The sequence below is a fragment of the Ciconia boyciana genome, chromosome 8 (genome assembly GCF_034638445.1).
Source record: "Ciconia boyciana chromosome 8, ASM3463844v1, whole genome shotgun sequence".
Taxonomy (NCBI): Eukaryota; Metazoa; Chordata; class Aves; order Ciconiiformes; family Ciconiidae; genus Ciconia; species Ciconia boyciana.
In genome coordinates this window covers 40,871,285-40,893,399 of record NC_132941.1, presented here as the reverse complement: position 1 = coordinate 40,893,399, position 22,115 = coordinate 40,871,285, and the positions used below count along the sequence as shown (strand labels likewise).

The 22,115-nt window shown below is 35.3% G+C and overlaps 1 protein-coding gene across 13 annotated transcripts in view; it reads right to left on the bottom strand.

The window, feature by feature from the left end:
* KCNMA1 (potassium calcium-activated channel subfamily M alpha 1) overlaps window positions 1-22,115 on the bottom strand; it is a 526,598-nt gene that overhangs the window by 124,632 nt on the left and 379,851 nt on the right. For all 13 annotated transcript variants that reach the window (XM_072871308.1, XM_072871302.1, XM_072871307.1 and 10 more), the window contains 2 exons: window positions 21,080-21,235; window positions 6,928-7,037 (listed from right to left, as the gene is read on the bottom strand). In XM_072871308.1, coding sequence (XP_072727409.1) covers window positions 6,928-7,037; window positions 21,080-21,235 — 266 coding nt within the window. The remainder of the gene's footprint in view (window positions 1-6,927; window positions 7,038-21,079; window positions 21,236-22,115) is intronic.

Below are 22,115 nucleotides of genomic sequence, written 5' to 3'. Positions count from 1 at the left end.
TAATTATTTAATTTTGTACCAAACATTAAAAAAATAATTTTAATTAGAAAATCTACTGGAAGGAAGTTGTTTTTTTTTTCCAAACAAATTTTTGATTGAAATCTTGTACACCATAAATCATTCAGGTTTTTTCCTCAGGGTCAGTTATAACATTTTTTGCTGAACCACTTTTGACAAAGGAACAGGTACTTTCCTCAGGAGAGAAAAAGTACTTTCAATCTACTTCCATAGCTTGGTTCAGCTGCAGTTAGCAAAAGTATTTTGATATAGGATAAATCACGTTGCTATTCACCTAATGAAAAATATATGGAAAAATACAATTCCTGATAAAAAAGTAGTATCTTATAGTAGCATCTTAAGCTGAGCAAATTACTTACAATATCAGAATTCTTACATAAATATACTATTTTTGCTTTCTTTTCAAACTATTTTTTATGCACATTGGCAACTGGTGCTTTCTTTGGTACTTGCTAGTATGCTGTGTTCCTTAGGAGTTGGAAGTATGAGAATATCAGGTACTTTCCTTTTATGGAGCAGCAGTGTTTAAAACCAGTGCAGTCAATGAGGTTTGTATGTTGGAATAAAAGTTATCATAATATATATTTAATAATCCAAATATCCCTTTTAAGGTTTGTTAATGTCAGGCTCAGCTAATTTCCAATCACATCAAACTGCCAAAAGCATGGGCACCTTCTGCTTTCAACCTACAGCTGCGTTCTTCCAGATGCTGAGCGCTCATGTATTGCTCAGGCAAGGAAAAGAAATTAAGCAAATACTCCAATAGTAGAATTTCACAGAACTATTCAAAAATTTAAAAGTACTTACTGATGTAAGTGGTTATCTGATCATGTCTAAAGTGATAAGTTTGTTAGCAAGATTTTTGGGAGTCTCGATAAAGTATTTGAGATGTATTTTACAGGTGTCTTATTAGATCATTAGATGCACTTCCACTATTGCATTAGAATTGCTGGACCTTTTTAACTATGCTACAGAAGAGCACATGACAAGAGAAGTTCAGAGGAGGAATCAGAAATTGGAGATGCTAAGAAATAGAAAGCCACCTGCTGAAATCTATCACATACATAATACAGAAAGCACTGGTGTTGTTGCAATTAGTTGCAACTCCTGTAGTTTTATATAAATTAGGAAGAATTCATTGGCTACCAGTACTGGAAAATTTGCTCAGAAAGTAAGAGTACTTAACTACTATTACCGTTATTTCCACTTATAATATTTCCACATAATTGATGTGGAGCAGAAGTAACTCCACTGAAATAATGGAATCATTAGCTTAATGAAAAGTGAACAATGCCAGTGAGGAGTTTAGTTTACTAAAGACTTTAGTTAACTAAAGGCTTTTAGTTTACTTAGGCTTTAGTTAAGCAGCCAGTTCCATGTCAGATTAGAATTTTAACCATAATCTCAGCTGTGAAGAGACATAGAGATATTACATAGTCAAGGTATGTTTTCCAGTCTAATCCCATCTGACCAGTAAAATGAAACACAATTAAATTTTATATTTTGCAAGTTATGAATCACTGACTACAAAGCAATACTCATTGCCAGATTCAGTGCATGAAAAACATTGTTCACACTTACCGCCAAAACATTGAAGAATGCACTTTTTAATTTCTTTAGTCAGAGTCAGGAACCAATAGATGTATCAGAGAGATATTTGAAACTGCTGACAAGTATTACATACAAACAATGCCTAATGCACCTGCACAGCAACACTTTAAATGTACTTTAGTACTTCAAGTAAACATTTCCCTGATGTATCTGAATACAAGTTTTGAAATCTCTCCTTTTGCTTTGTTAAATCATGGTATGGGGCTACTTTATCTTTGAAAGCTTATCATGGGAAGTATCTGGAAAAGGTTCTTGTCCTCCCAGTCTTTAAATGATCTGGTTGAAGGTTATTCCAACAGGGTAAGAGATAGGAGGAAGGGAAAAAAAAAAAAAAAAAAAAAAAAAGAAAATCTATCAGCCCTGTCACATGCAGAAGCTGAGCATTTGGTATGCGTCTTTTAAGCACTTATTCTATAGACCTAACAAAGTTTTTAGCAATAATTTTGTTGAATATCACTCATGTACAGCTGCGGACAAGGCCTTTTGTCTTTTCCTTAGGAGATCAAGATCTTATGGGGTTATCCAAAGACCAGAAGGAAACCCCTTCTATTAAATTCTATGAGACTGAAGTGTAAACAATTAACATAAGTTAAAATAATAAAAAAACCACTCTGAAGTGGGCCAAAGTTTGCATAAATCAATCAAAAAAGTCAAAGTACTCTTTAAATCTAGCACAGTGGAAAAAGACCTCCAAGACTGGAACTCTACTAGGATAACGTGGAATTCATGGTAGCAGGAAAAGTAGACATCCAGAGGGAGTACAGAATACCAAGTATGCATTTTAATACAAAAGCATATAGAGAATATGGGTGAATCTTGATAAAGATCAGGACGAAATCTTTTCTAGTGGGTTCATGAGTCATTATATAAACAATATAATAGAGTGTGTAGAGAGTGATTTATGTCACTCATGATAATATGACATACGTCACTCATAATGACATACATTACTCTCTCTATATACACATATATACACACAGAAGCACTTCATACAAATTAACTATTTGTACCAGTTCCAGTCAGTGGCTGCTGATAAGACCAAGAGCAGGTGAGCAAATAAATTTGCTGCTTATGGTAGTGAATACCACTACCATTACTAGGATGGTAGTGAGAACATGAGCTGAATATTTAACAATTTTTGGCTGCTTACCTGTCAGTCTTTTATGAAAGTTCTAAATGTAAGAAATGTCAATACAGAACACTACATTGATTTTTCTCTGTACTTCCCACATCAAATATTATCTTGGTTTACGAGACAGTTCCTGATTTGAAATGCAATGGAAGTGCTGTGAAGTGTTGTGGAATACGTCCTACTCCAATACACACTTGGCTAAAGAGTTTCACAAATATTTGTCTTTCATTACTTTTGTGTACTCTTGTCCTGCTAAACTAAACTATCATTCCACTATTCTTTCTGGCTCCCATTAAAGCTGATCATGTTGGAATAAGAAAACTAAGTAAGGATATGAAGGATATAACCTCCACTGAAGGTTTTAAGCACGAAAAAACCAAGTTTGCTTTATAAAAGTGGGTATTGTTAGTTTTCTAGGTATGAACAGGAAACACGGCTGCCACATATACAGAGTTTTGAACTAGTAAACCAACATTTGTCCAGTAATTACTAACCCACTATGTATTGCTTGTACCAAGTGTAGTAAAATCCAGATTATCCAAAACCATGGTGTAAGCATTGGTAACATTAACATAGGCCTCCATACTTTAAACGCATTAAAGAGAAAAGAACTGTGGGAAGCTCTAAGGCCTCTGTGTTCATCCATGGATACTTTTCTGTTGAAGCAGCCTTTTCGTACTTGTGAAAAGGTTGCTGTCCATTGAGATAAAATTAGAGAGCACAGTGGGACCTTACAACATCTGTGTTCATGTGTTGGCCTTTACTATCTCACAGGTGTGCCTGAGGAGACCATTTAGCATGTATTCATTGGCTGGCTGGAGGCAGTGGGGGTACCCAAACTTTTACTGGGGGGACCCAGAGGCGAGTTTCTGAGAGCATTTGGAGGAAAGTGTAAAATATAGGAGACATCTCTGGTAGAATCAGATGGAGTCTGATTTTAATCACAGTCAAAAGATGGAAAGCTTCATTCAGAGTCATGTTAGTCTAGAGGCTGTCTTGTGGCTTGGCCACTACCTGAGCTGAGCTGAGGTTTGTTGAGTCTAAAATTTGACACACATCTGCAATGTTGAATAAAATCCTGGGTTCAGGAAAAAACTCTTAATTTAACAGGTATGGACTGATCCAGCATCATTGCTTCAGAGAGGCAGAAAACTGTACTGGCCATATTATGTGTGGCTTAGGTCTCAAGAGTTCAAAAGTGCCTAAGATTTAGGCACTCTGAAATAAGTCAGAAATCTAGTTGAAGAGAATGATACAAAGATAGAAGCAAGAACTTCACAGTTACAGGTAGCCCCATGCTGTCCTTGCTCTGTGAAAGACTGGCTTAATTTGCAGTCACTCTCAGACTAGGAAGTGCTACTACTATGAATATATCCAGAAGAGAAATAATCTGTTGTGAAGCTGAGAGAGAATGCAGACAAGTCCTGAGTGTCACCTACTCGCCTAACTTAGTTCTCCTTTGTCAGGACAGTGAAGTTTGTAAGACTTCCATTATTAGCTTCCCAAGTGGTCTGTTATAAAAACATACAAAAAACTTCATGACTCATGTGGGAATATGTGCCATAGTAATAAATTGTGCAACCATATGCTGCACAAATACAGAGATAACGACATCTCTATAATTTTGCCTTTTATTAAAACATGGCTATGACATTTGACGGAATGACTGACTTCAAAAATAGAACCAACAGCAAACGGGCCTGATTTAACCTATATTAAGAGAAGTGGACACCTTTGATGCACTGTTTCCACTGCTAGGTCAAGTGTGAATCCAGAGACATGCTAGCCTCACTAGGAAAATTTTTGGGTGGAGAATGGTGGGCCTAGAACCTGGGTGAAGGTTAGCCTTCCATTAGTAAATATTAGAAGGCCCACTAGAAGACCCTGCGCTAGTGGGGAACAGTTTGGTTAGTTTACTCTTCAATCAGCATCATCAACACCTGGTCCAACAATATCCAAGGGCACAGAATGATGGGATCTACACTCACGTATTGAAAATATATTGGTGGGAATATGTTCACACAGTACACACACATATACTCAGTTATAAATAAAACTTGCAGACTGATAACAACTCCTATTTCCATCTAATTCTTCACCCTGGTGTTGACATCAAAAGCTTGAAATTCTTCAACAATATTGAGTGTCCCATCCCCACTGAAAGAGGAGATGTTTCTGCACTGTCTTTATGTTTGTTATGCAAACTGTATGTCAGCCTATTCACCAAAGAATCAAATTTCTAGACCAGCAATTAAGACCAATAACCTGAGGAAGCAGCACATCTCATTTAGTTTCAGGGTTTTAAAATGTCATCGACTGCATGAATTTTAAAAGCTAAATTACAAAAACTGTTCTCAAAGTCTGTATATTTTGTGGGCAGTTGATCACACTAAGCCTGTCCACTGATTTTATTTCCCCTTCACAAACCAATGGAACAGACTTTTTGCTGTCCTTCAGTTCTTCTGGAAATTGAATAGCCACTTCTTACGGTAATGAAAATACCTATGCACCAAACTCATTAATATGTAATACTACATTTTAATTTGCAATGTGCTTTAATTAACCTGAATTTAATAGAGTTATTAAACGGTTGGAAAATTTGAGATAAATCTTTTTCTTTGAGTTAAACTAGGAAACATAGTTAATTAAGCCTCCAGATAATCAAATGCTTGAGGAGAGCTCCAAAGTTTAGACATGTTTCTAAATGTCAATAAATGCCCTTTCTTTATTGATTATGTTATCTCAGGTCTACCAGCACAGTTAAATGAATGTCAGCTTTATGTCAAATACAGACTCAGTCACATGTTTCTAAGAAGTCATATAGAAACTCAACTATATTTGACAATGGTTTGGCGTGGAGATTTAGTTTTCGTGATTGTAGTTAGCGTGAACAGCACAAATTACCATTCATTCTGAATACAATACAAATTTATAGAATACGTTATAAGATTTTCTATTTCGAGGTATCCAGGCAAAGTTTTGTGCTTATAGTAATAAATGTTTTCCCTCAATAACCTAGTCACACTCTGGTTAACACAGTGGAGGGATGGATTGTGAGTGCCTTCATTTTACTAGCAAATTGAAGACTGGGCTCTGTCATAGCTACATCCCAGAAAAAGACAGATTTTTACAAGGATAACATTTGTCTAACAGTTGTTTCTCCCTCATTCTTATGCCATAACCTATGTTTATGCTACAATAAAAATCAGAAAAGTTAGGAGAAGTGAGAGGAATTAAAGCAAAATCATTCTCTTTTACATACATATCTTACTTCTTTCTCTATTTCCTCCTCTAAGAATGGAGTCTGCAGAAGTTTTTCTATGTTATCTAGTTAGACATCAAACTCTTCAGAGTAGGGTCTGTTTCTTTTTAAGCATTTGAACAGTGCCTAGCAAAAGCTGTACACAGTCTTTGTTGTGACCTTTTGGTACGGCTGTAATGAAGAACAATGCTAACAGAAAAGGAAATATGACTGTGCTACACTATCTGGACTATATTTGTGACCACAGTATTTGTGGCCACAAGAAACCTTGTGCATACAAATCTCGCATTCACAGAATCATTCTAAGACAAATATAAGGATTTTCAGTCTATAGAAAGAAAGTTGTAGCATGGCTTATGCTACGGTTATATACTATATGCTTCAAATACTCCTTTCTCATTACAGAATAGACATTTTTTTCTGACATATTTCACTTGTTAAAAGTGGTTTGCAACTAGTTCCACAGAGCTCTCGATGCCACACTGCTTATATGACTCCACTACATCTGTTTCAATTAATGAATAGTTTCCTTGGAATGGGACATAAGCCAAGACGGTGACGCTGACAACCACTATTCAAAGAATGGGAATCATTAGAAGAAACAATAGGACAGCACTTAGGAGTAAATAACTCTATTTGAATGGATTGCTGATGAATTTGTTCGACACTGACAACATTTATGCTTTCATTTACAACCACTTAATTCCAATCTCTTCTGAAAACAGGCATTACAAATGTTTGGAATACTTCCATGCAGTGATTGCTTTAATGTTTATTTTATTGGATCCCATCTAATGTAGCAACATTAGGACTGTAGCAGAGTGAAAAGGTCTCCTGCAGAAACCTTAGATTTCACTTGAGAAAAGGCAAATACTTATGTATATTAATATGTATTTCTACTTACTCACAAACTGCAGGGAAAGACAAACCCACAAAGGCACTAGACAGATATTCTGTATACATTTCATTTGCAACTCCTTCCAGGTAGTATTTCTGCCACGTATCCTCCTCAATCTAAAACAAAGAAACACAGATGCAGAGTTCTGAGTAAAACCAAAAGCTTTCTTTAAAATTTACAAACAACTGCTTAAACATGAATCAGATTTTAACAAATAAGCCAGCAGACTGTTATGGCAATTAATATTGCATATTTTGATAGGATTTCCTGGAATGCCAAAAAAATAAAAAGAATCCATGTAGTCAGTAAATCAAGTATCCTATGTAAAAATAATACACAATTCTTGGCAAGCACATTCAGCATGAGGTGAAACAAGGCTGTAGAGAGCTTGAGGAAAAAAGATTCTCAATTTTCTCTTTCTGAAAATTCTCTAGTGAAATGGTTGAATTATATTGCTATTTGAGTCTCTCTAACAATGTTTCAATTATTTTCACCTTGTTTAGAAGTTGATCAGCAGTCAAAACTCATTGTTTAAAGTTATAAATTTTTTTCTGCTCTGCATCTATAACTAACAAGGAAATATGAGAAACACATATTGAAACAATTTCTTCAATGGTCATCAGTGCTTTCGGACAACAACTGAAGAAAACTTTTACTGCTAAATTCAGAGATCTTTTACTGTTGAAGGTAGGAAGGAAAACACATCAGACGTGCTACAGGACTACCATCAAAAACTCAATATATTTTCCTAAGCAGAAGTTTCTAGTGATATTTGAGATGCACGTGCAATCCCACCTAGCTTCCAGCTGCTGCCCTGGGGTCCATGGATGCCATGTCATATCTATAAAGCTTATGTCTCACACACTCTGTAAGGTCTTTCAATTAACATCAAACACCTATATGAAGGTAACTGGATCGAGCCGCTTAGTATCCATTGGCAGGAATAGCACTATAATTCAGAAGAGCAAATACAAAGCTAGCTGATATGACTGGAAATATGGCATATGCTGAAGCTGTTCACTGTTGAAATCCCAGTTCTCTATACCATAATTTGTGCCCTCATCCAAAGTTTGTTCAAGATTTGACTGTCATTCCCAATGAGACCTTCCTAGGCAAACTAGGGAAACCACCACAAACACACAGCCTGAAATATCTAAGGCTTCACCTCAAACAGTTGCTTCCCTATTTATGACATCACATTAAAATAGAGCTAAAATTTCAACCACAATGGGACATTCCTGCATGTAATTATCTCTTTGGCTTTATTCACAAATTATGCTATATAAATTTGTGAACAGAGAAATTCACATTTGCAAGAATTATACACAGCACCAAAAATGTATGTATCATAATACAGGATATATAAAATTAGCAAGAAACACGTCAATTACATCAGACTAGCAAAAATAATGTGATCTATTCCTTTTTTTACTTTTTACATTACCACATTTTCATTAACCAGAGTCAATCTGACTAGATAGTAAACAGGAAACAAGTAAAAAGAGAGAGATTGAGAGATCAGAGATTTTAATTTTCTTAAATAAGGCACATGATTTTACAGATCATGGAAATACTTATCTTGTAATTTAGTTTATGCCTAAAAGCTATATTTTATTCTTTGCAAAAAAATAAAGAAACTCTTAGTTCCACTGTTTAGGTAGCCCCATTATGGTCTTCATCTTACAGAGCAGAAAGTGGGACAGTATTGAGTTTAGATGTGAAGGCCATAATGAGAAAGTATTTTTTTAAAAAAACTATTGGTAGACATTTGCAAAGCTACCTGAAAGGCTGAAGTACCAAATAACAAATGATTTGAGAAGGACTTGGATAACTATATATCTCTTAAAAATTTCACAATTTGTCTTTTTCTGATATCCCCAGCTTTTCCCAAGCTCAGTCTACATTGTGTAAAGAGATGAGAATACTAATCCTCCAGGAAACAGAGCTGTAGCCAGGCCCAATGAAGTGGCAAAAAGGATGCTTCAGGAACATCCATCCTCATAAATTACTGCAGGTAAGGCTCAAGTGCTTTAATCTACACTGCTGATCTTGCTTGTCTAAAGTCCCAGAGCCAGTAATGGCAACCAGCGAAGTATGAGCCATTTCCCCATTACATAGAGAACTCTCAGCATTTCAGAAATTCTTATCAAAGAATTCAGTCCAATAACATAACAACTTATTACTGCTTTAAAATTTTGTGCAGCTACATTACTACTCACTATGTCAAATGCCTTGGATAATATCCAGTCAATGATTTTAATGGCATGAAATGCCTTATGGCAACAAAACATAGGCCTGTATATTCTTTGTGGTAAAAGCATTATGGTATGTTAGGAGGACTGTGGGGTTTGTTATGAACATATATTCCAAACAGCAATGTAAGTATACATCTCTGTCAGTATTCAAGAAAAGAAATTAATACATGGGATGTAAATGACTTGGGTAAAGGTGTCCAAATGAATTTTTCAGCTATTCAGCAACAAATCAAATTGCGAAAAGCATCTTTAAGCAATAATTTATCTTTGTCTGTTTTGTCAAACTACAGCTGTTTTAAAACAGCATTAAAGCAAGAAGTTCTTGCATAACATACAGGGCTTAAAGGAAATCTCACCATGTACATTCAAAAAAGGATTAAAATTTAAGATGGGAAAAATTAAAGCACATACTCTAATCACCAGACAGTTCAGGTCTGTGACCAACAACCTACTCTATCCATTTATAATGTATCCAGCAACTGGCTTTCTGCATGTTAAATTTAAAAATGAACTCATGCCTACACAGATATAATTGAAGACTTTTTTCTGGATATTATTTCTATTTTTTCTTTAACTGGTTTGTTTATATTGTTGTTTCATTAGTTGTACTTATTATCCTACTCTAAATTATGCTTCCAAACAAGGTATAATCAGATGAAAACATTAAGTGTTTAACAAAACTTTTAAGCTAAGTAATTGATATTTTTTAACTTAAATCTTTAGGAACTTTTAAAATCTTATGTGCTTTAGGAAATAAAATTATATGAGCACAAGCTGTAAAAGTAAACTACATTTTAAAAACAAAAGTTATAATGGTTATGGAGTCCTATTCATTCCCCAAGAGTCTAGAACATATTTTTCTTGTTCCTTCTTATACATTTTTATTAAACACTTAATATTTTCTAAAAGTTTTAAGTTATAGTTCTGTATTCCATATTCTTTCTCCAGTTCCAAATCATGAAGCTCACAAAACCCCATAAAATAAGAATTCTATAGAAATGCAGTGATGTTCCTCTTCCTGCTCCTTTTTTTGCTCTTTTGGAGAGCTGTCTTCATCACCACTCCCCCTGCCTGCAGTTCGATAAGCCTCTGCCCTTGACTCTGCCTCTTTGTTTCTCTTCTCTACCATATCATTACCTAACATCACCCACAATACCAACAGAACTGTTTCTCTAGGCTAATGTCCTGTACGTCTTGCTTTCTATTTTCCTCTTAACTCCTTTATCCAAATGGAAATGTCAGCCTGCCTAACTGACATATACAAGAGGATGTATAGCCACCAACTGACGGTGCTTTCACTGATAGAGTACTTAATCTTACTTCCCCATCAGCGGTGTTACCACCTCCTCTTTCAAACTCCTCTTTTAGGCTCATAACGTGGTTATCTTCTTTGCCCGCTTCGACCCCGTCACTTATTCTATGCTTAAATCATACAGACATCTTGTTTTCCCACTAATCAGGATAATCTGTAAAAAAATGTCTAAATCATTTTAGAAAAAATTTCACCTTTAAAAGCTTTAAGAGACAGCAAGACCAATTCCATGTCAAACTAGTGTTTTATGGATAGCCAGTACCAAAAAAGTGAGGGATGCAGTACTGTCATACATACTAAGCTCAGTGAGCAAAACCAGGATTATATTGTTCATTACCAGGAAATAAAGCAACAGCTGCATTAAAAGGCTTCAGAAAGGGAATTACAGCTGAGCCTCTATGATTGCAGAAGCACGTCAGGAGTGCAGTGTCCTAGCAGCACATATAAGAGCTACAGCTCTGCTAATTGTCTAACTTAAAGAATAATTTTCATACCATGTGCACACATGGTTTGTGTTGAAATGCTCTAATCATAATAATGCTGAGCTTTTCAAACTCTTTTACCAATTAAAGGTACCTCTTCCCTGTAATAGCCTGATCCACAGCTTGTTTAAACCACTTCAACCTTCATTACTGATTCTGACATGCTTAGGATCATTGTCTGAACAGCACAAAGCAGAAAGAAACAACGGTGTGTTTTGACATAATGATTTAAGTTAGAAAAAATAAATCAAAATAAAGTTCAGATTATATTATTATAATATAGTATATTATTAAATAAAATTTATTGTATTGTTATATTACCTTATTAAATACTACTATTACTTTTGTATTATATTATTATATATTATTTTATAAAATAATATAACTTTCATTGGAATTTGTTGTGACACAAATGTCTATTGGACAAAGAATTTTCCAGCATTAAAAAAATCTGAATTCCACAGCTATTTTGACAGGACTTGTATAGCATTTTATGTAAGTTTGCATAAGTTTTATCCTACAGGCTGAGTACTAATTTGGGATTCACCAATCTTTTCCCCATGTTAAACTAGTCAAAAGGCACTCTTTCAAAAGAATGTGCTAAAAAACAGAAGGATTGGAAACTTTTTTAAGAAACCAGTGAAATATAAATTGCAATGAATTTATTTCTTTTAAATTTTCTTCTCTTGCTGATAGGCTGCCAGGTAAACAGTTACTTTAGTTCTGGAGAAGTAAACAACTGCAAGAATAAATTGCAATATGGAGATGTTCCAAATCATACACTCCCTGACAAGTGGGCTGCAAACAATCAAGAGAAATTTCTTCCATAGAAATTGTTTCACCATTCAGAGACCATGTGGGATGCTAAAAGGGATTTGCATTGTGTTATTCTCCACCACACACAGAGAAGTCATATCACTTTTTTTATAACCCTTTTATTTATGTGAAGCTTGCAAGTGATGCTGATCAGCAACTCTTTATATACAGAAAACAGACAAAGTGCAGGCTTGGTAAAAAATAAGAGTAATGACAGCAAGGACATATTTGTAACTTATGGTCTATTTTGTGGCTTTTTCTTAGACTGACACCACCTGGGGTTGGAAAAAATATACAAATACATTACATGTTTCTCCTTTCTTCCCTTGCTTTCTTTTCTTTAGGCAGATGGTTTTGCTTTGGAGAAAGGAACTGCAGATCAGACCTATAGTTAAGTGCTCACCCTTAGTCAAGGACCAAGAAAGGACTGGACAAATCCAAACTCATTCACAAAACAGTGATCAAGCTTCATAGATACTGGTTAGTGTTAAATTAACCTTCATGAAGTGATTGGAATGTTTAAGATATGTTCTGTTAGGATACCACAAAATGTTAATTAACGAATTTAAAGAATTGCTGATATTTGGGATGCTATAAAATGTTATTATAAGACAATGATAATAATGGACTAAAGATTATCTTTGCATTTTATCTCCAGCTGAACCATGACGTTTTCCCTGTGATTTCAAAGAGAGAGATGGTCACCTGCCTGGTATTTTTTGAAAGGCAGTACCTGCTGGTCTGCTAGAAATGAAACAATTATTAAGAACCTCCAGTGTTCAATATTGCTTTCCTAATTCCTTGAGTCTTGCAGTTACCCTGAGTTTTAATAGCATAAGGTTCCACAGATAAACATAATCAGTTTCTCCAATAATCCACGTCAGTAACGTATTCATTTCAAAATCATTTCTATGATTCAAAATCAATCTATGATTTCAAATGATCAATCTATGATCAATCTATGATCAATCTATGATTTCAAAATCAATCATTTCTTAAAGTGAGAAAAAATACTTTAGGGCTCACTGTGTTCTTGACTAATTTAAGCCTTTGTGATGATATTTTAAAGTCTGCTGCTGCAGTTAACCTCAAAAACTGAATCCCTAAACAAATCCAATTCTTCATAATGTGTGTTTATTTTCCTTTAAATACTTAACCATAACATGAGTGATTGTCATCCAGTCCATCTCTGGACTTACTGATACTCATCTACTACTTACCCATACTTATCTATACATTAAGAGTAAGTTGCCAAACTTAACTGTTAATGTAGAGATGATAAAATCTGTCCCATATGCACTTACAAAATGGATGTTTCACATGTCAGTTGCCTGAGAACAATGGGGAATAGTTCAATGTTATGTAAACTTTATAGAAGCAAAAAGAGCTAAATTTGGGGTGAGTTTGGTTCAAGATGCTACTAATCAAGGTTACCACAAATGTCATTCAGTAAAACTATGAAAGTTATATATCTGGTTAGTGAAATTTATACCTTGATTTTAGCCTACCTGAAAATATTGCTGTGCTTACAAAGACGACAACAACCTTGATTTTAACTTGAAAAACAAAGAAAAAACTACAGTAGTTTCAATTTTATGGTTACAAAGATAATTTTGTTACTGCAAATAATTACTGGTCTATCCTATTTCAGCTCCTGACAGCAGAATCTGGATACTTGTATTGTCTACCTTTGTACAGTATGGACTAATACAGTTGAGACAAAGAGAATAGATTTCATTTCAGTGAAAAGTTTCCTGTGGTAAAGCTTTGCTTGTTGGCCGAACAAACACATTCCAGCAGAAAGCATAAATCTATCTTTACTAAGTATTGTGGGTTCCAGGAAGACAAATGTGCTAGTTTAGTTCTGATATCAGAGAGTGACACCAGGGTTGATCTCCTGTTCATCGTTACCTCTGTGAGTAACTGCTAGTTTGAGAAGTTAGGAATTTAGATCATAGAATCACAGAATGGTTTGGGTTGGAAGGGACCTTTAGAGATCATCCAGTTCCAACCCTCCTGCCATGGGCAGAGACATCTTTCACTAGATCAGGTTGCTCAAAGCTCCATCCATCCTGACCTTGAACACTTCCAGGGATGGGGCATGCCATCCCCAGATAAAACCTTTATTATTTACTGGAAAATACTGTCTTAGTAACACAAATTGTGAATAATTAAGCAGTCAAATACTGCTTTGGGATGAGGGGATGTGTCTTTGCTGGCAGAGTAATTAAAGCAGAAGTTAATGCCACCAATATTTAGAATAGAATAAAATATAGCAGAAAAGCTTCAGTGAGGAACAACATGAGAACACCAGAAGGCATGAAGTACACAAACACAATAGCAGTGAACCACCTCAGTGCGGGAAGAATACCCAGCAAAAAACCTTGATATTATTGGGTCCTGCTATCGTTTATTCTTTTCCTTTTTACCTCTTCTTATTTCTTGCATGTTATTTCCATTTTCACTTAGCCTCATTCGTAGGCCTTATATAAGGTATAACTGTTGAATGAAGGAACAATAATTGATCAAGGACAATTCTATTACCTTTTTTTAATTTGGACCTCCTCCTTTACTCATCAAATATTGTACACCTCAAGCATATCACCAAGCAACGACAAAAGGCACTTCTACATGCCTTTCCTTACAGACAATTAACATCTGTCTTTATGAAAGACCTTCCCCTGCATGATCCTAAGGAGAAGGCTTTGCAGATCATTCTGTCATTTTTATCCCTGAAGTTAAATGACTAACATACTTAAAGCTGATACTGCAGCAACATGAGTAAATGCAACACTCTAGAAAGATAACAAGACAGTACAATTAGCGGTTAATGCAGCAACAAGGAATCATTCGCTATCTTCTACTGGTGACCACACTATAAATTATTAAGAATAAGTACATAGCATTTTCTTTTGACTTTGATGTTAAATCATAGCAAAATGTTATCACAGGATACTGTGTTGGTACCAACAGTAAGAAGTAATTTTTTTCTTCAGAGACCTTACAAACTCGAGAGGAAATTTTAAAAAATAGCAACAAAAATTTAAGTTATTGCAATCACGGCTAGGAAGAAAAGTAAAGAGAGTTTAGGTAACTGTTGGACCTCACGCAGAATGTGCCAACCAGCAGTGACTTGAATCTATATCGCCCTCTCTAGCTCCTCTCTAGTACTGCAAGCATGTGATTATCCTCCCTTGACTATGTTACACCGCAATTCTGTCTCCTGGATAGTCATGAAACAAATTACCCATTGATTCAATAGCCTATATGAAGAATACCTGGAAAATGACATAGTGTATCCTAAGAGAATAAAACTAATTTTCCAATTTTCATCTGTATCATTTTTTTAAGTTGCAATGCTCCTCTGCTCTCCTCTATCTGTATATAGATACAATGTTGCAATCAGCAAATATATTTACATAATACAATCATTTCCTAGTGAGACCTGGTGACAGAGAGATGAAAAAAAGATGTACATCTTGCAAGCACAACCATTAGTATTGTCAGGCAAAAACCTAAACCCTTAATACACCCAGTCCTACCCCTGGCAGTGTAATTATCAGGAGCTCTGTAGTCCCAACTGATCTACCTTGTTCATAGCATTTGCTTCTCAGTGTAATGACGTAAATATTTACATGAAAGAGATTGAGTGTATCTGAACCTGATAATGCTGTATAATCTCTTCTGTCAAGATCTAAGTCTCACTATCAAGACAGAGAACTCATGCTAGAGTTGTAGTGTGACCTAGGATCTTTTATTGCATTTTGCAAGGAAAACCAGGGAGACAATGGTGGGGTGTCTTTATACATATTAAAGAAGTGACATAATGAAAATTTCTTTATAGCACAATGAAATCAGCTGTAAAGTCTGCTCCCTAGCATTGAATAAGCTCAGCTCATCACCACCAAGGAAAGAGCATAAAACAGTACAAAGCCTTTGAGAATAATTTCAGATGTTTGGAAGAAGATCATCCATTTAATATTTTAGACACATATTTACTTTGATAAACAACCCTACCTAACCGAATAATAAAAGAACCCACAAAAAGTACAGTAAATTAATGAGTTAATTCTATGCATTATCTCTCTAGAATAGCACTTGAATACTTTAGTTCTGTTATTAAAGTGATCTTGCTTTATTCTAATTGCCTAACTTTATTTGTTCAGCATACGTGTCCCAGTATGCAGTACTTTGTCTAAGTGCATGCAATTCAGAAATTCTGAATGGTCTTCCCAAAATTATAAGGCTTATATAAAAAAATCAAATAAAATGTTGTGTAAACAACATGAAAGTTGTTACCTATTTCCTTTCTAAAACATATATAAAATTTTCTCTTCAAAGATGCCCAGAAGTCCATGTAGAGAAATGTTTTACAGAAAATGCCTAGAAAATAACATCTTCACTGAGGCAATTTTCTTGAGCCCTTGCCAAGCTGTTTTCATCTACTTCCATCTAACACAGGGAATCCTGCCTCCCCGTAGGCTCAGAACGCTTCCAGGGCTTCCTCACATTTAATTTTAAAATTGTCTTCTCCACAGCATTGTGGATTTTTTTCTAACAACATAGATGAGACTAAAAAGAAAGTACACACAGAATATTCTTGATTGGTAGTTGAGAAGAAGTTGTACATTGAAAGCAATGTATTTTAAACATTTCCTCATGTTCACCTATAATGCCCTTTCAGTCCACCCAAATTGCTTGTGTGAATGTCTGGTTTTATTATGCCTTTAGATATGGATATCAAAATCTGACAGATAAGTACTTGGCTGAAAGCAGTTCATACATTCCTAGCAAAGAGTGAAGCTTCTTAAATTTACAGTCTTATAATTGAATTTCCTTAAGTATTATATATTATCAACTACCTCTTTACTCAATTCCATTGTCTGCTTAAATCAAAGCTAACAAGCATCCTCACTGGTACAAAAATTTTATAATCTCAGCCAACTACTCCCACAGTTCTTTCCATATGCAAGAATATTTTTTAAAATTGGCATGAAAAGAGTATGCTTAATAAAACATCAAATATGCTAATTAAGATTAGCTCTAATTTCAAATGAGAGATATATGCACTTTTTCATTGTTCATACTAATGTAGAGTCTTGTAGTACATCAAAGCAGAGAGAGTATTCTTGAAATATTATGACACCTAATTCTTCTTTAGATGCTGGCCTTGATGGGTTTGAACTCAAAGGCATCCAGGCTCTACTTTTAATACTTTCAAATTTACAGAACAGGGCAGTATTTCTATCCAATCATAATGCAAAAGATAGATTGGTGTTGATCTATTCAAACGATTGACTGAAAAATGCACTCCATGGTAGACTTCAGTCTGAGACAAATGCATCACTCTTATCACAAGGACTGATACTATTTGTAAATAGCTAACAGTTTTCAACCACAACAGTTTTAAATTCCTAGACTCGATTAAAAATATATTGAGGCAGACCTTTTAGAGAATAAATGTCTTTGGGAAAAAGCTACATTAATATTTGGTATAAATCCTGTGAGGAGGATAAGGTAATCAGTTTATTATGCAGCCTCCTGAAGAACTTCACAGTAAGTTGAGAAGTGGCATTCCCTCCACACCCCCCTTTTAAAGTTTTCCTTTATTTGAAGAAATTCACTATGCATACCCTAGTCTCATACTTTAAAACAGTCCAAGGCTGCCTAGGTGGCCAAAAATAAATAGCAAACCAGTTGATGTGTTCCATCAGTGTAGGTAAGCACCCGACTGATGTAAATCTGCATGGCTTTATTATGTCTCTCTTTCAGCCTGTACTAGAAAGGAATGTAGTGGGAGAAGTGGGCATTGCGTATGTGTGGGTGTGAGCGACAGCTGCCAAAAGAGCCCACAGAACATTCCTGCTCTCAAAATAGCTTAGAGGAGAATTGAGACTGCTCTAGATCATTTTTCAGATCTGGAGTGAGGTGTACCATCTTACCAACAGAGCAAGACAAAACTAATTAGTTTGTGGATTTGTGTTACACTCAAGAACCACATTCCACATTTTATTAATTTACACAACAATACTAACTCATATTGGCTTGCATGGTTGTATAAAGGGACAAAATTTGACCACCTCTGCCTTCTATTCTATTTACTTACTCTTTGCAATGTTTTTCATATGGACAGACTTCTGGTATACATTTGCTAATCCAAACAATACAAAAATTGCAGTACAGTATAGTATTTCCATCTTTTTCTGAGACTATGCAAGTAATAAAGAGTCCAAATTTCTTTATTAATACACCAATGATAACGTTCTGTGCTATAAAAAGAATGGACTCTTGAAATAGTTTAGACATGTAAAGTTGGTTTCATTTCATTTTTTTTTTTTTTGCTTAACATGTCATTTGTTGTGCAATCTATCTTTCTTCCTTTAACTGTTTACAGAACCTTAATCTTTTTGAGATGATTTTCTTTTTCTTCAGTTTGGTGCCAAAGAGAACATAAAGGATTCCATATGAGATTACATCGCTAAAACCAAAAGGAAAATATTAGGAACAAATATAATATTTTGAGGTTTCTTAGTTTTTTTTACCTCCAATACTGGGCAGACTGTTTACACAAATCATTTGCTGTAAAGTAACACATAATGAGTTAAATGTGTGCAGTGTCACCATCAATCATGTTCATTTGTGTTTGACTGACCAAACATTTATGGCACATTAAATCACATTCTAATCACGTTATGAAGGGGGAGAAACAAACACACATTTCAAGCTTTCTTTAAAAAATACAGAAGTTTCAGTAAATTTTCCTGGCAATCTCCTAACTTGTGGGAGACTCCACTAATAACATTCGCCCAAAGAATTTATGAAGGTCTGACAGTACTTAAATTCAGTGCTCTAAATGAAAAGAGGTTGAAGTTCTTTTAGGAAATGGACATCGTTCTTTCCAATAGAGTCCTCTCTAACAATTCCAATCTATGTAGCTGCTCTCCTGCAATACACCGTTGATTCACAGCCACCACGGAGTAATAGTTTTCTCTTTCAAAAACAGTTTTAAGAGTGAGACAGCTTGGAGAAAGAACATCCTTTCAGATAAATAAAGAAACAAACCTTTTGCTGTTGCCAATTGATTTGGATTCTCATGAAGAAATATGTCTCAGTTCTTGAACATTTATTTTGCTTTAGATTTTAATATACTCAGAGATCTTTGGAAATGACAATATACATTTTACTTGCCTGGACAATTAATTCTTAGTTAAGTAGCAGCCATCTTTTTAACCAGTACTAACAGTCTTGCATTCTCCCAATGCACTATTTGATGGCATTTTTTTCTCTCACTGCCATCTGAAGTAACACAAGTTAAGGTATGTCTGCATCCTATTCTGTTTCTAACTGTATATAATCACAGATACAAGAGCAAAACTGACATTGATAGCTTCCTCCAAATCAAAATCATTGCTATTTTAATACTCATTCTGTGTATATAGAAATACTCAGATGTAATCTGAGTAGTGCCTTGCAAAGCGGAGTCTTCAGCTTAAAACTGTTCATCAGTGATAGTCCAATCTGTCACTGTACTGAAATTATTTTAAGAATATCTTATAAAATAAGAAAATATAGGATCTAAGGTGGGTAAGATAATGGCATCAGTGATTAGATATATTTTCTGGAAAGATGATGCCTTTACATTCGCAGTTTTTGACTTGTTTAAACATTTTAACTACAAATACAGGCCATAAATGTGTCTGTGTCTAGTACAGTTCCCCCAGAGTCAGACATCTGTAAACTTTACCACTTTCTGAATCTCTCAATTTTCTCACTGCAAGTTTAAATTCAGTATTAAAATAACTTGTATTAAGACTGGGGCTTCTGAAGATACCCATATATTTGGATCTCCTTGAGAGAAAATGGATCCCTTTTGATTTTGGAAAGATAGAAGCTGAACAAAAGTATCAGGCCTACTTCTGATTTCAAGAGCAAGTTCATAGAACAGGTTGCCTCAGTAATTTTGATACATTAGTGTGACTGTTACAAATGTTTGAGACTCCTGAGAGTCTTGGGTTACCATACCAGACAAGAGTGAGGCAGACCAAAATGACCGGCAAGAAGAATGAAGTTCATAAGAGATATAGTTTGCTTTTGGGACATAAGTAGAAAGGATAAATATCAATGTGACCATATGCTGATGAGTCATATACAGTCCCCAAGTTTGGCTTTACTGAAGTAAACCAGCTTTTTTTTTCAGAACATGAATAAAGAATGCAAACATCGTAACTGCAGACAGTCAAGTGCAGAGCTCAGACTTGTTTCCATGTTGAAAACTGGCTTTTTTTTGACTGTATGTAACAGTCTGGAATGTTTTTTACACACAGGAGTCTTCCGTCTCCAATTTTTTGGAGGTCACCAAAGGATACCTTAATAAGAATTTCAGGACTTCTTATGAAGTAAATAAAGACTCACTGCCCTGCACTGATATGTGAACATGAGAACATACCTGGCTTTATAACTCCATGAGAACAGTCCTGGCTTTCTCACCTGAGGACATTAGGCTTTTTTTTTTTGCTTACTTGCACAATGGACTTGAAGTCAGCCATGGCCTACCTTGCACTCCAGTGTTTCCCGTCCCATTAATAACACTCATGGGATTGGAAACCGACCATCCCTAATGTTTGGAATCAGTGTCCCAGAAAGGCACAAGGAAGGAAGCACTCATTGCTGCAAGCACGGCCTTGGTCCAGTGGACTAGTACAGCTGCCATAGAAGTCTAGGAATAAGTGGGTTAAAATTTTGCCATGTAAGTCTGAAAGAGCTCTTTGACTGAGGAGAAACAAATACACGAATCACGTTGTAGGAAGTTCAGGCTTCAGTTCCAACACCTGTTCCTTATTTACTCTCACAGTCAGAGGTCCACTAGCCATTTGATGTAAAAGACGAAAATGATCAGTCCTTTTTTCTGGACACTTTGTTGCTATATGGGACATATATAAATCATATTTTTGTTTTAGCAGCAGGGGCTTTTCTCATAGATAAACATGTGTTTTGTCTAAAACAAAGCAAAACACAAAACACCAGAAATATCTCCCTAGAAATGGATGATGCTTTGAACAATCATTGAAGGCCAAACACTTGCTGAATAAAAATAAAAACATAACTTGACAGAACCTGGCTTATTGCCCAATTTGCAGCAGAGAACTTTTTCATGTAAGTGTGCGCTGGTTTTTTTTGTCTTACAAAATCTGTTAATGTGTTCCTATCTGTTTCATATTTGAGCCATGTTCTTTACCCAGCTCTCTGACAAAATGAATTGCAGACTAATACATTCTAATGAGACAAGACATTACCTTTATGAATGACCTCATAGAGAAGAGGTTGGCTAACATTGTTGAAAGGCCTGGTGCCAGGCAGCTCTGGGCTATGAAACCCAGCTTGAGCTCAGCAAGACAGATTGCATCATCCCCTTCTTTCCAGTTCCAGCTTGGGATATTTAGCAGATGAGCCTGGAAAGCAAACAAACAAACAAAAAAACCCCACTGGTGAAGAACCAGAAATACTTCCTCAAATACAGTAGAGTATTGAAAGAGATAGCACTGAATGATTTTCTTTGTTACTGGCTTGACTTTTTCTGAGTAGGCAGAAGCACTCCAAGTATTTTAGAGTTGCTAACTCTATGCTAAGAAATGTTCCAATCTTACCTATTATAGACAAAATCTTACATTTCTCAAGCCATATTCTGGCTGTGACAGTCTGCCTCACACCTGAACAAACCACAGAATATTGTAAAGTTTTCATTCCCTTCTGTGTATTCCTTTTACAGCACTTTGAGATACTCTCAAACTGATACGGCACATACATAATATACAGGAACCTAATATAACTTAGATTACAACTTGTGTGAAGCTGCAACCTTTAGAAGACACTATAATTGAATAAGGTATACAACATCTTCTGTCTTTTCTATTTCATTCCTTCTACCCTGAAGGATAGCACTCAGTGAAAATCTGAACTTTTTCCTAAGACTGATAATTATAAGGACAGACTAAAGAAAACAGCTGATCAAGACAGACATCCAGTATTGACACTGGTCAGTTAGATAGGTATTAATATTGTTCAGTTATTGGCATAACTCTATCTGATTCTCTCTTCCATCTGCCTTATAGAAATGCATAGACATAAGGAAACATAGAGGCCTTCATGCTTGTTTCCCTTCATAAATTAATATTACAGTTCAGCGCTTTGATAAAAGCTATTCTTGAAGACACATTCATTGGAAATACAAAGGAAAAATACAGTATTTAAAAGATCTTCCCCTCTGAACCTGTTTAAAGCAGAGAAACACCTTGCTTTTATTCTATAAAAAGACAGGCTCCTTCCATTCAT